This window comes from Bacillus rossius, chromosome 11 (assembly GCF_032445375.1).
Source record: "Bacillus rossius redtenbacheri isolate Brsri chromosome 11, Brsri_v3, whole genome shotgun sequence".
NCBI lineage: Eukaryota > Metazoa > Arthropoda > Insecta > Phasmatodea > Bacillidae > Bacillus > Bacillus rossius.
In genome coordinates, this window is record NC_086338.1 from 56,309,063 (window position 1) to 56,327,122 (window position 18,060).

The following is an 18,060-nucleotide window of genomic DNA, read 5'->3' on the forward strand; positions in this document are numbered from 1 at the left end:
AAAACCAACCACAGTGTCACAGAACAAAAATAATTTCACTGTCCTGAAAGAAAAGTGTATTTAATCTCTACATATCTACATCTCCATCATCATGAACACTCTCCTTGGAAACCGGCTGTTCGGCCTGCGTTTCAATCTTGCGTTTCTTGGGGAGCTGGAAACTACCCTTTCCTGCCGCTCTCTCGGACTCCTCGACGGTGTAGGGCTCCAGTTCCAAGGCCTTCAGACGTCGCTTGTGCACCTTCGTGCGGAAGTGGTCGGTCAAGGCTTGGTTGTCTATGAAGTACCTCCTGGAACAACACAGGTTAAGTTTCACTGATTAGCATTTGTTGAAACATTCTTTAAAAAAAAAAAAAGGTGCCTGTAAAGTCGGTTTACGGACAATAATTTCACATGATGATGCCATAAGAAAAAATTGATGAAAAATTGCATACTTTTTAATTTTCAAATATTTTTTACAGTTTTTGCAAATTTAATTTAAATAATTTGTTTAAATATAATCATGAACAATTAGTTAAAAAGCCCGCCTTAACCTGTTTGATATTATAGAAGATTTTCTTGCACGGTGGTTGGCCGGTATTTGCATGCTCGACTCAGGCGGAACGTGACAATTTTTTGTGCGTGCAGCCGGCGTTCATCGATTTATAAGACGTTATCACGTCAAAAACCATTCTCATAATAGACATCCACCAAGTGTCAAAAGTAACACTGACATGAACCTCATGGCATAATTTTGCATCTTACAAAACTGAAACCTCTGTACAAATCCCTGCAGATTCCATAAATACTTACCCAAATAAAAATGTTTAGGGGAATAAATAACACTGTCTGCGAGATGTTTTCACCAACAGCACAATGGGACAAGCAGTCTGCACACTTAACATCTTACAAAAAAGTTTCTGTTTAAATAAGTGCTTGGTAATTTTTTTAAATATTATAAATTTGCAATGGCAGCAATTAAACATGTATAAAGTCACTACGTCAATGCAGGAATTCAAAAATGTTAACTTTAAATAGTACAAATATTTATTATAATTACTACTATAGCTTAAACAATATTAAAGAAATCTAGATGTTACCAAACTAAAATGAGCACTTTAAATCGAGTGTTGGTACAACAAGTAATTTCTTGCAAGTATGCCATCAAACAAGGTGAATAAAAACAATCAGTACAAAAGTATTTTTACATTCAAAATTCTTCAATCAAATTAACTTAATGTTAATGGTAACAAATGAAAAAAATTTAATCTAAGAAATTTGTATTCAAAGATTCGTTAAGCAGACTGGTTACAAACGTACTACAAATAAATTAATCATAATTCAATAATAAATAATAATGGAAAAGGTTATATTTGTTGCTCGTTGCTACTAACACTAGTAAATAGCCATAACCATTGTGTTTAAAATTATACTTACAGCGTAATTACTGAAATAATTATCCCATAAATGTTTGTGACATGTTACCCCCAAACTTTTCAATGAAATCTTATTAAAAAAAGTGGTGGTTGTAGGATTTTGATTGAATATTATCCCAATCCTTAGTGTTCCATTCCAAATACTTTTTCTTTAAATAAGTTGTTCAACCCCAACTTGAAAGACATTGGAACACTGCAGGTCATAACACATGTATACGTTCTCCAGTATTACTTAGGTTATGAACCTGTAGCTGAGGTTTGTTGGTTCAAGTCAGACTAAACCTTAATAGACGGTGCATTCACTTGATAATCACTCAGTCTTCGTAGAAGAAGAAAAATTTGTCTAGTATGACTACATAAATCAAACAATTTTTTTTTCTGAGTAATTTACCATTAGATATACTTTAAAATATTAATAGGAAATAACAAAAACATTCTTCACATGGATAAAGTACACATTGAGGAGAATGATCCTACTATAATAATTATGTTTGCAGGAAAAATTTCATGAATGTTTTTACTTTTGAATGACTTTATTAACACACACACAACCATTCCATCAAATCTGTGCCCTTTTCATTCTCAGAGTGCAAGCAAGCAGGTAATGAGAACACATATCTGCTTTGTTTTCTTTTTAATTGTTTACTTTTTAAGATATGTTAAAATATTAAACACATTTCAAACATTTTCCATTTTAAAATATTTTAATTTTTAATCATTTTAACCCTAAAATTTCTTTGGTATTCATAGTTTGTGTGATATTTCTTAGAAATCAATAGAAATAGAAAAAAATCCACTTTTGTAGGATAATTAAGCAACATTAGTACTTACCTAAAAATACAACTTTAAAAAGAATCTCAAAATTCCACATTTACAGGATTAAAAAGTTGGGAAAAGTCCTGATACTTTTGCAAGCAATTAAACTATATAATTACTCATATTAAAATGTATTAATTAGAAGTAGATTAAAATAACTAAGCCTAGTCCTAAAAACTTTACAAAAATATCATCAGCAGAAAAATAATTATTTTTTTTTTGGGTGAAAATGTTTAGTAGAAAGGAACTATAAAACATTTATATTATGTATTTATTCATTTTAAAAATAGCTGCATGTTGAAAGCTTTGCTACTCAGGTGACTCTTTAACCAAAGCAAGTCTTGTCCCACACAAAATAGTGCTTTAACTGGCATAGTTTAAGAAATCATAAATATAATTTGATTTCTATTTGAGTGTCTATAAAATTACGTTTCCTGAGATACACCAGCCTATGTCTGAATCAGATGAGTGTAAAATGCCATCTGAATTCCCACCCGCCTGTATTGGTCAGCAGAATCCTCATGGAGTTTGACACATCGAAAACGCTTTAATGGGGCATACGACCGGTACGTTTCACTAGACTGCGTGTCCTAGCTGCCAGTCAGTGAGTGAATATTGTGAAAACTTTGGAAAAAAAACATGAATAGAACTGGGACCTTGTGAATCTAGTTTCGGGAGCCCGCAACGTAATTTTTTGGCCTTGGGAACAGTGACCCTTTAAATATTCTGGAAAGAAAACATTGGCAATCGGTTCGGTATGTAGCGAAGGAGCTGGGCCTGGCAGGAAACAGCTGCCACCTCTACAATGACAGCGCAGATCGTCACTTCAGGATGGACGAGTTCGTAACCAGGTGAGGGAGGAAGAGTGCACGACTTGTTGAGAAAGCGGAACTTCACATCCTCGGTGAAACTGCAGCGCAACCGGAGGTCCAGCGACAGCTGGCAGAGCGAGCAGCCCGTGGATTGGCGAGTGGAACGCGGTTCCACTCGTTCTACTGTAAAGTCATCAAAACAGAGAGAGACCAGCATGAACGGTGACCTGTGATTCCTGCAGAGCTGCGGTAATAACGCCACGTCCCATCGTACCACCCCGAGGCGGTCTGGGAAAGAAGAGGAGGCAATACTTGTAGAGATATTAGCGACATGCTGAGCAAGTAGAGCTATTCATCCGAGGAACAAGAGTCTCTGCCGAGATCTGCTACCAATGGAGATTCGACACACAGCAACAGAGGGGGCTCATGATTCGTAGCCTTTCGTGCAATAGAAAAAAAAAAAAAAAAAAAAGAAGTTGTTTAAGAACCCTTTTACTTCACCGCCAAGAGGTAGAAATATGCTGGATAGTCCCGGTACAAAAATAATTTTGTTGGTTAGTTCAATTCTTCAGAATTATGTATGGAAATTTCTGAAATTTGAAGTCAGAACATTTGATTTGATGAATAATTACATTTACTTTATAATTTTAAAGTAAGGCAGTAAAAATACACATTTTTAGTTTAAAGGTAAGATATAAAATATGCAAAATGAATTCATAACATTTTTTATAAATAACTTCTAATCACAGGTAGACTGTGCACTGATGCGGTCGTCACAATGTTGGGCTTCAACAGCGTAGCAGGGACCATGGGTGTCGCCAGGATTATAACAAGAATACATTTATGATAGACCTGTTTTTAGGAATCTGAGGGGAGTAGTATGAAATGTCCCCCTCCCCGTCCACAGAAAAGCGTCTGGTCCGGTGTTTCTGTCCAGAAAAGTTTTCAAAAGATGATGCTTTATTACATATTTTTTGCTATCTGAAGACTTTCAAGTGCTATCAGAAGATAAAATGTTTACATAAATTGTGATTTTTATGAACGGTAGATCCTTACACTACGTACTACTGCTTATAACTGCGTCCTAATACGTGTTCGCATCACACAGAAAGCTACTTCCTCTGTAGTTTTTTAATATTCAGTGGTCATGAGCTGAGCCATATATTAATTATTTTAAGCTGGTTGATGAGTTTGTTTAGAAGGGCTATGGCTCCTTCCTACACCCCCCTCCCCCAACTTAGCCCTCGGCCGAGACTGTTTCCAACGAGATGTCCCCGATCTCGTCGTTCACGCTGTATTGTTTCCTAGATACTCACTGCAACTTGCTCCTGTTCTCCAGAGATCCTTAGAAATGAAGTGTAGAAGAGACTGGTTCTCAAAACGACAGGCATTTTTTATGTCGGTACATTACGGCAACAACTAAGACTGTTTTCTACCCTAATTGCTTTTCCATTCCAAATTAATATAGTTCACTATTCACTAGAAATGGAAAATTAGGGTAGAAATTTTCACTGGACAAAAAAAACTACACACAAAATAAAGCTACATACAAATAAAAATTATATATTTGCTTTTAAATCTTATTATTTAAGAGAATGACATTGAAAAAGAGTCCATATAGTTAAAACAAAATTAATTATTAAGAATATTTGTGATAGAAATTGTTTTCATAAAATTTTTCTCAAGTGTATTTACGTAAGTGAGGTTATGTTCAGCATATTTATTGTTTCTCATTAAGATTTATATCCATCTCAATTATTTTACTATATTAAATATATAATTTTATACACATTATATAATATTGAATACTGGGTATTTGTTTAATTTTTAAAATCTGATTGAATTTAAAGTTTACTTACGATATTGTAAACAACACACTACTTTTTTTATTTATTTTTCTATTTATTATTTGCATGCAAGATTAAAATGAGTTTTTTTTATCAAGCTAAGTGTGTATGCATGTGTACATAAGGACACAAACTAAATTTTTCTTTGCTTTCTTACATGTTTTCAAATCATTCTCTCAGAAACGGTGTTGAGTATTTACACTGTAGCTTTCCTATATAAAAAAACCACTAAGTGCATCATATTTTTAATGTACCTTACCTACACAATCTAACGATTGTATGCTAATTTTACTGTACCAAACTTAATTTAAGACTGTAAAATACTTGAACTAATATGCCCTCCGAAAGAATGATTCGAAAACATGCCTGGACGTGATAAAAAGTATTTAAAGGAACCCTTAATAATTACCTTATAAAAGTGTATGCTCTATACTTACATTTTCCTATGTTATTTTACACTTTGCCTAGATCAACATAGTCTGTTGCATAATAAAACACAATTTTTTACCACCTCCTCACACTTTTTGTACATGGCATGAATTTCTATGCAAATTATTATGTTGTTTTAGCAAGTTTTAATTTAGATATAGATATACATGCCCTAATTCATGAAGCTATTTCTTAATGTGATTGTTTCACTGCCTTTAGCAATTGTTTCCTAATAATTTACTTACTCTAGGAAAGGTTGCAGGTCAGCTAGATCACAAATTTTGTGGAACTAACCTAAATTAATTATCAAACAATGTACTTATTTTAAACAATACAAGTGAACTTTTATGGAAGGAAAGGATGCTGATATTTTCTTATTGTATATTTTATTCATTGTTTTATTTGTGAGTTATTAAATTCTTGCCTGTTCTATGATATTAAATTGATCTGGCCAATCCTGAGCTTCGATATACTCTAAAATTTATATATTTTAAATACAATAATGGCTCGATTCAATTTTGAGTTCAATAATGGATACTTACGCACAGTGCAGACAGTAAAATTGTGCACTTCCTGGCTTATCAAAATCGACTTCTTGCTTTAACAATTTTTCAGCATTTTCTTCTTTCAAATCCTCATCGATCTGTAAGAAAAAAAAGGTCATGTTATTATTACTTAACCTGCAATTGGGCTTTCACCCGGTGGCAAGAACTCCCACTCACTCCCCTCTCCCCCCCCCCCTCCATCAGCTTTCTCCTCAGCTCCCTCCCATCCCTGACCTCCACCATTTCCTCCCCCAGCCCATTCCACTCCCTCCCCGTCCTCACCAGGAAGGTGTTCCGCCCTCTCTCTGTCCGCCTCCACACCCTCTGGAGCTTACATCTGTGGTCTCTTCGTCCTCTGTACTCCCCTCTATGTACTTTGCTTCCCAATTGCCCCCATCCCCCTTCCCCCTTCAGCACCTTGAACATCCTGACCAACCTTTCCACTCTTCTTCTCCTCTGTAACGTTTCCCACCCCAACTCCTTAATCATTTCCGTTGGGCTATGCAGTTTCCCATCCTGCCCCTCCCTCCTTCTCCACATTCCCATCACCCACCTAGCCGCTCTGCGCTGCACCCCTTCCAGCTCCTTCACCTCAGTCACCAGGTAGGGGTCCCAGACCGCCGCCGCATACTCCAACATTGGCCTGACCAATGTGGAGTATGCCTTCTCCTTTGTCCTCCTCCCAGCTCCCTGCAGGGTCCTACCAAGCAACCCCAGCGCCTGCCTTCCCCTCCTGACCACCCCCTCTATGTGCTCCGCCCATCCTAGGTCATTTTTCAGTGTCACCCCCAGGTACTTATATCCTGCTGCCTCTCTTATCTCCTGCCCCTTCCAGTAATATACATTTCGTGTGACTTTCCTCCTCTTTGTAAATCTGACAACTTTTGTCTTACCAACATTCAAGGACATTCCATTTTTCTCCGTCCATTGCTCCAACCTTATCAAGTCCTCTGTTAAACATCCCCCTTCCCCCACAACCTCATACACTACACAGTCATCTGCAAATAGCCTCCATCTGGCTTTCATGCCCTCCCCCAGATCGTTTATCATAATTGTGAACAACAGAGGCCCCAGCACACTCCCCTGTGGCACCCCCGACGTCACTTCCCCCTCCTCGGAGCTTTCCTCACCCACTCTCACTCTTTGTCTTCTATTCCTCAGGAAATCACCCACCCAGTTTACCACCCTTCCATCCCTCACCAGCAACTCAACCTTTTCCATTAACCTCCTATGGGGGACCTTATCAAACGCCTTTTCAAAATCTATAAAGATTGCATCTATCTGCTTCCCCCCGTCCACCGCTTCCACCAGGTCTTCCAACAGCCCAGCCATCTGGGTCTCGCATGAGAACCCCATCCTGAATCCATGCTGCCTGTTATCCACCCACCCCAGATCTTCCATTTCCCCCTTTACGTACCTTCCTACCAACCTCTCCATCACTTTTCCTACACAGGACGTCAAACTGACCGGCCTGTAACTTCCTGGCTCCGCCTTATCATTTCCCCCCTTGTAGATGGGAACTACCACTGCCTCCTTCCATTCCATTGGTAGTTTCCCCTCCTCCAGAGACTGCTTGAAAACCTCCAACAGGTACTTCCCAATCTCCCTATCACCCAACTTCAAATGACTATTCCCTATACCATCTGGCCCAGCTGCCTTTCTCCCTTTCAACCTCCTGATCACCTTAATTACATCTGTCAGTCGCAGCTCAAAGGCCTTCCTGCCCATTAAACTGTCGTCCTCTTTACCCTCCCATGCCTCCCCCTTTGTAAATACTGCCAGATATTGCTCCTGCAGTAAGTCTGCCTTTTCCCTGTCCTCTGTATATTCCTGCCCCCCTCCTCCTCTGAGAACCCCTATTCCCTCCTCACCCTTCACTCTTCTTATGTATCTGTAGAGCTCCGCCCCATTTACCGTCCCCCCTTCCCCCATCAGCTGTTCCATGTAAGCATCCCTTGCTTCCCGCGATTTCCTCCCTAGTTCCTTCCCAAGCGCCTTCATTTCCGCCTCTATCTCCTCTCCCCCAAGCTTCCTTGCCCTCGCATGCAGCCTCCTACATTTCCTTTTCAACACTTTCAACTCCCTTCCATAGTAGGGAGGGTCACCTCCTTGGCCTACCCTCCTCTGAGGTACAAAACGTGTAGCCATCTGCAGCAGAATATTTCTTAAGGCAGCCCATCTACCTTCGAGGTCCTCTATATCTACCCATCTACTGTATTCCCCCTTCAGGAATGCCTCTGCCCCCACTCTATCAGCCTTACCCCAACAGTTTACCACGTTTCCCCTCCTTACCCTTTTCTCCCTCCAGCCCACGTCTAACTCCACTACTGGGATCCTGTGATCACTGATGCCCTCCATTACCACACTTCCCCTGACCGCCTCCATTGGTCTCACAAGTACCACATCCAACAGGTTCCCGTCATCCTGCTCTCCTCTCCTGGCACCTTTTCTGGTGCTTTCAGTCACCACCTGCTCCAGTCCTCTGTTTGCCAGTTGAGATGCCCATCTCTGTTCCCTTGACCCCATCCCCTCCGGCCCCTTTTCCCATGCCACCCCTGGCATGTTCAGATCCCCCGCCACTATCACCCACTTGCCTTCCCCTAGCATGTCCAACCTGTCCTGCACCTCCCGTATGGCTTCATCCCCTTGCCCTGGTGGCCGGTACACCGCAATCAGCCGTACATTTTTCTCTCCTACCTGGAACTGCATCTCCAATAACTCCGCTCTCCCCCCAACCCATACAACCCTACCACAGAGTCCCTCTCGCATGCACACCATTACCCCTCCTCCATTCCTGTTCCTGTCCCTTCTAAATATTTCAAAGTGTGCTCTCTTCAGTTCCCCATCTCTAATTTCCTCGTCCAACCATGTCTCCACCGCTACAATGATATCCGCCCCATAGGCTTCCACCCTGCCCCAGAACTCCTCCACCTTCTTATATATACTTCTACAGTTTATAACTGCGACTTTTACATATTGGCATTTTCCCCTTTGCGCCTCTGTCCCTTCCGCCCTGATACGAGTGCCCCTTCCCCTTAGAACCCCGATTTCCAGCACTCTTGCAGCCCTATCCAACTCCACCCCCCTCTTTCCTCCTTCCTCGCTCCCCGTCCAACCAATCTGAGTTTTGTTGACTTTAGCTGTCACCTCCTCCCTAGCATTGCTATCGGCTCTATATTCACAATCACCCCCCTTCTCTCCACCTTCCTCACTATCTAGTTGCTATCTTCTTCCCTGCTGCTCAAACCTTGCCCTTTCCAAATGGCCAGAAGTCTCCCTTCCTAGCAGGTCCCCTAGCATCCATTTTCCCCTCTCTGTTAGGTGAACCTGATCCCTGCCCACACAGTCCTGCCCCACCCATTTCCTGCTATCTACCAACATGGCTCCCAAGTCCCTACACACCCTCTCATACACCTCGCTGACCGCCGCAGCCTTGACATAGTTTATACCCCTCCTTACTAGTACCCCACTGACCACAACTCTGGCTACAGGGAACTTCTCCTTCACCTTGCCCACTAGCCCCCTCATATCCTCCTCTACTTCCCTCCCCACCACTCTACCAGCCACATCATTTCCCCCTACATGAACAACCACCACCTTAACTTTACTGCTTCCTTTCATGCAGCCTACCCTCTCCCCCAAGTTCCTAATCTTTGCACCTCCAAACGCAGCTTTATATATACTTCCTTTCCCCACCCCCTGCAATTCTACCCCCTTCACAATAGAGCTGCCCAGGAAAATCACTTCGGGCTCCTGTCTAACTATTGTACCCCTTTTCGTATCCCTGCCCTCTTCATGCCTGTTCACATCTACGTTGCTTGTACCCACAGCCTTACTGCCGGCCTCCTCCCGCACCCTCCTTGCTACCCCTTCATTCTGCAACCTGACACCTGTTTCCTGAACTTCCCCAGTACATGCCTCTGCATATGTGGCCTTAACAGCTTGAGTCCTTACTTTCTCCCTCCCTTCCAGCTCCTCCACCCTCCTGCGCAGCCTATCTACCTCCACATCAGCCTCCTTTCTCATCTGCCTTTCCTTCTCAACTTCCTCCTTTGTCCTCTTCAGCTCGCACTCCAGCCTTTCGACCCTTACTAACACACTTCTCAACCCATCCTCCCTTTTTACTTCTTCCTCTACCCTCTCTAATCTATGTTTTATTTCCATCTCCTTCCTGTACAACACCTCACCTAATCCTTCTTTCAAATCGACTTCCCTCCTTGTCCCACTCAGACCCTCAACAATCTTTCCTCCCAGAATATCACCAATGAAATTGAGTGCCCAGTCCTTACCCACATCTACATTCCCTCCTTCCCTCTGAGTTCCTGACACCCCACCTACCAGCTCCTGGCTACCACTGCTTCCTGCCATTGCCACTACACTTCCTGAACCCTTGTTATCCTTGTCACAATCCTTACACATCCACTCCTGCCCCAGACTACCCAGCTCCCCCTCCTCTAGTCCTGCACACTCCGTATGGACCCAGCCTTCGCATTTGTCACACCGTACACCACTCTCTCCATCTTTCCACACCTTTTTACAACCCACACATTTAAGCTTCGACTTACATTTCACCCTACCCATTTTGTCACAATTCACTATTCTACACTAACCTATTACCCAAATAACTTAAATAATATATAATCCTACTGTAATAACCAACAGATAATCCTACACCTTAGATCTTATTTCTACTCTAATTAAACGGCCACGTGGCGACCGCAAATCAACACAACACTACTACCTCCTTATGCAAAAGATTAAACACTAAAACCCTTAATTCTTATCTACATTGATACAAAATATATAATGTTACGCTGCTATCTTAGTATACTCCCTTCTCAACTCCTTTGTACTCCTATAATTCCACCATTTCCGCAGAGCTCAATTCCACATCACATTACTTGCCCGCCATCTTTCATGTTTAAACACATCTATGAAATACTGATTGTTTTGTAGGCAAATCATTAATTACTAAACTTCTGTATTTTAATAAAATATTATGGTAAGTTGCCTGAAGGTTTAACCTAATAATTCGGTCCATTAAAATGAGGCAAGTTATTCGTTTTAATTATTACCTCATCCAGATCTTTCTTTCTTCTCTTAGTCCTCCAACGTTTTTTAAGATGTTTATCGTTGAGGTGGTATTTTTTCCTCTTGTAAGTCATGAACACGTGGTCTCTTCCAAGCGCAACAGCAAAATAGACGTGAACGCGTAGAGCGATGTAACCATTTTGAAATTTTTCGACTGGAACTTTTTCATAAGTTTCGTTTATGGTAGCTGCTGACATCTGTGTCATTACTCTCAACTAAACGTACCACCTCCACGTTTACATGGGCTGAAAAATGTACTATAAAATGTTGTATTCGCGTTATTGAGTTACTCGTTAGCTATTGTGGTATTTTATATGTGAGGCCACATTATTAGATTTTACCTTGTTGTTTGATATTGTGAACTGAAGACTTATTGGTTTTAAAACTCGAATGATTTAGAACTGTGTGACTATGGTCGCCATCTTGCCGTACAGTGACAGTTTTCGTGGTGAGAAAGTAGACTAGTAAAATTCGTGTGTGTGATGTGTTCGGTGAGTTTGTTTGGCTTCATTTTTGTGTTTCAAAGGCAGAGATGAACTGTAATGGTGCGTTCGAGATTATGATTAAGAGTTTCGACGCCGAATTGAGGTTCGCGACGAGCCATCTGCGCATTTGTACAGGCAGAGGCGGGTCGCTACGTATAGGCTGCGAGCACAGGGAGTTGGCGACTGAGCCAGCCTAGTTGTGCGGGAGCTGAACAATACCCTAGGTTGGTTCGGCCCCCAACTGCTATCTTTCTGTGGCGAATCTATAGTCCCCTTCGACCGCGTCGCGCGTCTAGCACCACCCGATGGACAAATGCATCGGTGGCACACGTGCCGTGTAGTAAACAACGGATAATTCATGTGAAAATGGCTAAAATTTTAAACAAGGACCCAGCCACATACCAACGAGAACGTGAATGCTTTTTACGTGATCTACAGCAGTTCCACGAAACTCGCGGGTAAGTTTCCACAACTTCGATTATTGTTTAGTACCTTAAACATGAGTTAGAATTAAACCTTGATGAAGTGTTACGAGCGAATGTCTAGCATCAGTTGATGTTCCGTTTGTTTTATAGGACTCCATTTCGTAAAATTCCCAAGATAAACGGCCATGAAATAGACTTGTATCTACTTTACGTCCTCGTCACAGCACACGGAGGATGGGTAAAGGTAGGATTATAATTTTTTTTTCTGCTTGCTTAGTTATTTACGTTATGCTTAGCGTTGTTTATGTCCGGTGTCTTGTATCCCAAGATGCGTATTGATTAGCGTGCTCATAGCCCGCTAAGGAACGGCTGATATGTCTGAGGTCACACGGGCGGCCAATGCAAGCGCTCCTAGCTTGTAGTATTTTTACTGTTTTGACAGTTTGCTTCTAATTTCGGGGCGCGGTTGGCACCTGTACAAAGTAATGCCGAATGTTCAGTGTTTCGGGCAGAGCTGGTGTCCGCCATAATGGCTGCAGCTGTACTGTATATTGCCAAGGAATAATTCGTCATATTAATTTCATAACGCAGATCGAATTTTCGGGGAAATTGTTCCTTTATTGAAACATTTGAGATGATTAGCGGAACTGTTTAGTGTGGATTGTTTTATAAAATGTGGATATGCCAGCCATGATTTGAGTAGGAAAATTTTAATATTTTGATTAGATATGGTATGACTAGGCAAAAACTCTTGAACTATACATCTGTAATTACATGTGTTAAACTGAAATGTTTTCACATGGATTGTTTGTTTCTTGCTGTAGAAAATTGTTCAATGTTATGATATATTGAAATAAAGTTAGACTCTTGACACAAAATAATTGATTTAGTAAGTTGTTTCTCATTTAAAACTCTCCAAATCTTTTATTAATTTGTTAGACATAAAACGCGTCAATATAATTTTTGAATATTAGATAGGTGGATAGTTTACTCAAATTATTTTAATGTTTGAAACAATTAACATTTAAATGTCTATAAAGTAATGCCTAAAGTAAATTACTAATTCATTTTCCATATAATTTTGTTATATATCTTAAATGAGATTTTACATTTTTATTTTCACTGTTTTACACTTGGATTGCTAAAGTGGGAGGTAGATTGGAGGGATTTGAGTGAAAATGTTGATTTGTTGGTGTCATCTACTTGTCACATGAGTAGGTGATGTTTCTTATGTCTGGGTGTGTTGAGAGTTTGTTTGGATGTATGCTTGATGTGTACTCTCAGGCTATTTATGTCTGTGTTTGAAAATGCTGAGTGTTCCAGCCTACATGTTTTTTTAAATAGATGTAATGAACCTATCGACAGCATCTTTAGCTAGGTTGACACAGTCTGAACATACTAAAATGCAATAGCATTTATCAATTTTTTTCCTAACATGCTTATTTTAATTCTTTTGGAAAGGCAAGGACAGTACTTGTAATCTAAGAAAGAAAAAACAAATAAAAATCAGAAAATGCATATTTTTTTAATGTTCCCAACATTTTTTCTCATTCTGTAAAAGGGCATTTCAATATAGCAAATATATTGCTGTTTTGTTGGTTATGTTGGCTACATTTAAAATTGTTAAATAGTGTCCAAGGCTGGTTAGGTAGCCACATGTAGTTATTTGCCTTAATGCTCAGGAGCACCACATTTGTACAGAACTACCTGGTGCATTCCGCATGAGGAGTAAGCAAGCAGTAAATGGTCAATGCTAGTGTGAGCACTGGTACAAGTGTTCTAAACACTGTATATTTTTATTTATTGATGAATATAGTAGAGCCTTTTTTTTTTTGTATATTTAGACATTTTTTGTCATACAGACAAATTTTACCAAACACATTACATATTTACATAGCCAGAACTAGATAATAAAATGTCTTGGCCATCTACTTTTTGATCTTGATCCTGCAATTTTGAAAGAATAAAGACAAAACATACAAAAAAAATAGAAAACAGTTTTAACATTATATAATTTAAGATTATTCTGGAAGAGATTCCCTTTTCGAAAAAATAAAAAAATATCGAAAATAATTTTTCTTTCCAGCTTATGTTTTCCAAGTCATTGTGAATTACACCCCAGGTTTTGATACTACAAGTAGTTTTATGGTTTAAACAAATAATAGTTAGTTTAGCTACATTCTAAATACTTAAAAAATGTGAACATTTATTCAGACAACTTCATAACAACTTGCTGTCGTAAGGTGAGGAATTATATTTTTTTTTTTTCAAAATTATTTTTTTATCTTATTAGTTGATATTAAAACATAATATGTAAATAAACAAATATGACCTTTAAAATGAGAAAGATATCTGCTGCACCAAATCATCATACAAGCATAAAAATCATCTAAAAATATTGTAATATTTCTTTAAGAGGTAGGTAGGGAAGATAGTTAACCAACTGAATTGCTCAAATACTAAGCATTTAAAATAAATCTAAAAATATAAGTCCCCCCCCCCCCCCCCCCCACACTTGAGTACTATAGATGGTCTAAAATGTCAGTTGTTCAAGTGACAGGACTGTAGTTGCATTTGAACACGACTCATGCTATGTATAACACAGGCTAATTAGAGTACACCTAGTAGCCTATGCTATATGTAACATACCTGGGTAAACAAATTTAGAAGAAACCTCTCAATTTGAAAACTGCTCAAGATATCTGAGAGGGGTCTGTTTACGAAAAGCATTTAAGGATATTCAGAAGCTGATGAGTAGTTGTGTTTCAGTATTTAGTTTTCAAACTGTATTTTTTGGAACGAGAAAAGGGCTAAAACGAGTGTTTCCAGAATATTTTTTGGACATGTAGCGCTCATAACAGATTTTTGAAAACGCTCAAGAGACTTGCATTACACATTCGTCTTAATTTTTCTCCGCCATCTAGTGTTATGGTTAAGATTTAAATTTCATAGTTGTCCTATGCATGACGTTAAGTCTGCGTGCCAGTTCGGAGTCTTGTGCTGGGAACACAAGCAAGTATCGCACTTATTACCCTGCCTCACCAACACAAATAATACTCAAATATTGGGATCTATCTGTATTAGTGAGGCAGAATGATAGCGAGACCCTCGCTGGTGCTTTTAGTGCGGTATCGCCTCTAAGGGCAAGGCAATGATGAAGTTGCGTGCAGTCTTCTCGTCGTGCGTAGAGCAGATATGAGATTTGAGCTGTAAACATACATGGTGTAGAAATGAAAATAAAGGTGTAATGCCCAAGTGCTTGAGTGCTTTAAGAATCTTTGCCAGGTGTTTCATGTCATAAAATTATTCTGGAAACAGTGTTTCAGTCCATTTCACTGTATGAGCATTGCAAATTACTATTTGTTAGTTTTTTTCTCCAGATATATTCTATGCATTATCTGCTAAATATTTTCTTGGCCTTTTTATGGTCGGTTCACTAACAGTTAATTTTTTGTTTCCACAGCTAGATAATGTACCTACCGGTCTTTACTTTTGTAGTCTTAATTTTTAAAATGCTTCTTCATAAAGATCTGGAATTAGGTGTGTTTGTTAGATGAGTCATGCACTGGGGAAGATGATTTAAAATATTTTTTTATTGATAAGCTACTCCTGGTTTTCACAATGTCATATAGACCACAGGGATGTGCAAGATAGATGCGCGCGCACACACACACACACACACACACACACACACACACACACACACACACACACACGCACACACGCACACACGCGCACACGCACACACTGAAAAACCCAAAACAGCCTATGAATAGACAGCATGGAGAATTCCGTCGCAACTGTTGTGTTTTAGAAGTGTGCTTATTCGCCTGTGCATCACTATATCTGTTTAGTTTCATCACTAGGGTCTTTTGTGCTGTGCTGAGTTGTCCAGATTATCCGTTTGGAATCATCATTGGTAGAGACCTGCAAAATTCGCGAATTCATTCGGTGATTAGCTAGAATTCAAACACATTTACCTCTTAGATAATTTTGCTATTGGCTTACTGTTCATCTGGACCCTCAACCAAAGAAGGATCGAATCACAGACAAACCAGCTGAGACGACTTACAAGTCGGCAGCCAATGAACTTGCGTTATTTGCCCGAGTGTACAGGGGAATGAGCAGTCTATCCTGAAGGCCATCGAAACCGCGAATTTTGCAGGTCTCTAATCATTGGGTTTATCTGTTTGCCGCTGTCTCGTCCAAGGTTGTTGTTTTGTCTATTTCTGTTCGTGGCACAACAGTCTCATCGTTGTTGGCCAACTGTGTTTGTCTGTGCAGTGATACTTTTTTTTTTAAATTGTTCACGGGGAATTGCTTGGATGATTGTGGTTTGTTTTCTTAGGGTTTGTGTATAAATCTTTCTTGTCTACTCCTGTGGTTACTCCATGACATACAGTGAAAACCAGCAGTGGTTTATGTCCATAAAATGTGTTAAGTCTGGAATCAGCAAAAAAAATTGAATATTCAAAATGGGGTAAGGCAGAGTCTTAACATACAAAAATGAGTATTTCAGGCCATGGTAGTTATCTGTGACATTCCTCTGTGTGAGTTGCATAAATTATGTAGAATATTATTTTAAAATAATTAAGGTACTTGGTTTATCAGATGCCGAATCTGTTTGATTCTTCCAATATAGAATTTTGATTCTTCCATCTGTCTTCCAATACAGAATATCTCCACCCCATTCTAAGTACATAATTTGTGTGATTTAATCTTTCTCATGTATTTTAGCCTTAGTCTTCTTTTTCAAACAACTTTGTATCTGTCTAAAATGGTACTGGTTTGGTTATATTTTTATTAAAATTATGATACCTATATATTTTATACATAAATGCATTCATACTCACATATATAACACTTCAAATATATACATCATTGTTGTGAGAAGCTTTGCAAAGTGTACAAAAAATAACTTAAGTATAAAATAAGAGAAAAATTAACAGCTATAAAAAAAGGATTCTAAAAAAACTTTTGTCTATTCACCCTGCACATTCACGAGGTTATATGCTTCATGTTTGCTTGCACACGAGAGTGAAGCACTCTGGCTTGAGTGTTAGTCATGAGCGCGTTGCATCAGCTTCTAAGAGTCGTGTGTTCCTGTGTATTCAGTTCTGCAGTTAGTCAATTGCATCTAATATATGTATATAATTATTTTTATAGTGTCACTTAATACATCTAAATTTGTTTAACACTATCATCATAGGTTAAACCAATATAGGTATATAAAATTAAAACTCACTTTATGAACTGCCAGTGTATGGGAGGTTCGTGTGTTTTTGAAATTAAATTGTGCCTTTATTTACAGAATGTGCATTCGTTATTTTGTTACTAACTAGAAAGGGCCTTTTTGTGTTGCATAATATAATTGAATATATTTTTATGAAGGGGCACTTTCTATAAATATTATGTTGGTAAAGTAGAGACAAAGGGGTCCGCCTAGTCATGGGTTTTAGCGAGACAAGAATATAAGAGCAACACATGCTGGTGCTTCTGTTGTGGTTTTGCCTCTTTAAGCGCAAGGCTCTGAACTTGCATGGGGAACTATGAGATTTGAGTGGTAACGATGGTAACAATAACATTATATGGCAGAGAAATGAAGATAATTGTGTAGTGCAAGGTACTTGAGTGCTTTCAAGAATCTATTATTCTGAAAACATACATTTTTAGCCATTTTTGCTCTTCTAGAATTGCAGTTTTTAAAAAAAAAAAGTTATGAAAACAGAAACTATGCATTCACCCTCATTTTGTTGTTAAATTGTTTTTGTAAACAGACTTCACTTTGATATCTCGAGCAGTTTCCAAATCGCATGGTTTTTTCTTGAAGTGCTCAGACTTCATGCGTGTCAAGGTAGGCCCATAACAGCATCATATCAAGTATTCTGAGTGCTGAATTTTAAAACTATTTGTTGTGGTAACGTTATTTGCAGTCCGATATTGTTTCTTTTTCTGTTAACTGGCCATTAAAGTATTTTTTTTATAGTAGTCTGTATGTTCCCTACATTTGCAACACTGCTCAGGATTTGTTGTGAACTTCTTTGTTTTTGATATAACTCGCTTAAGGTAATAACCAGCCATGATTATGGTATACTTGACAGGATTTGATGTGGGGGGGGGGGGGTAAATATCCCCCCCCCCCCCCCGGGTTCCCTATGAAATCCTACAAAATAGATTAATCCTACCAAGAATTTG

The 18,060-nt window shown here is 39.2% G+C and overlaps 2 protein-coding genes across 2 annotated transcripts in view; one reads left to right on the forward strand and one right to left on the reverse strand.

The window, feature by feature from the left end:
• Window positions 1-44: 44 nt before the first annotated feature.
• On the reverse strand, window positions 45-11,161 carry LOC134537064 (zinc finger protein 593). Its single transcript, XM_063377293.1, has 3 exons — window positions 10,940-11,161; window positions 5,862-5,962; window positions 45-290 (listed from the first exon to the last, which is right to left on the reverse strand). Exons 1-3 carry the CDS (start codon window positions 11,159-11,161, stop codon window positions 68-70), a joined length of 546 nt encoding a protein of 181 aa, XP_063233363.1. The 3' UTR covers window positions 45-67.
• Window positions 11,162-11,788: 627 nt separating this feature from the next.
• The window catches only part of LOC134537066 (AT-rich interactive domain-containing protein 2), a 152,452-nt gene continuing 146,180 nt past the window's right edge, over window positions 11,789-18,060 (forward strand). The window contains exons 1-2 of the mRNA XM_063377296.1: window positions 11,789-11,898; window positions 12,016-12,109. Coding sequence (XP_063233366.1) covers window positions 11,807-11,898; window positions 12,016-12,109 — 186 coding nt within the window. The 5' untranslated portion in view covers window positions 11,789-11,806. The remainder of the gene's footprint in view (window positions 11,899-12,015; window positions 12,110-18,060) is intronic.

What these genes read in the sequence shown, in the direction of transcription:
- LOC134537064 (XM_063377293.1), bottom strand. Translation starts at nt 11,161, where the DNA reads ATGACACAGATGTCAGCAGCTACCATAAACGAAACTTATGAAAAAGTT. An exon ending in GAAAGAAAGATCTGGATGAG is followed by an intron (nt 5,963 to 10,939) that starts GTAATAATTAAA and finishes TTTTTCTTACAG; the next exon opens with ATCGATGAGGATTTGAAAGA. An exon ending in TTTTACTGTCTGCACTGTGC is followed by an intron (nt 291 to 5,861) that starts GTAAGTATCCAT and finishes GTGTTGTTCCAG; the next exon opens with GAGGTACTTCATAGACAACC.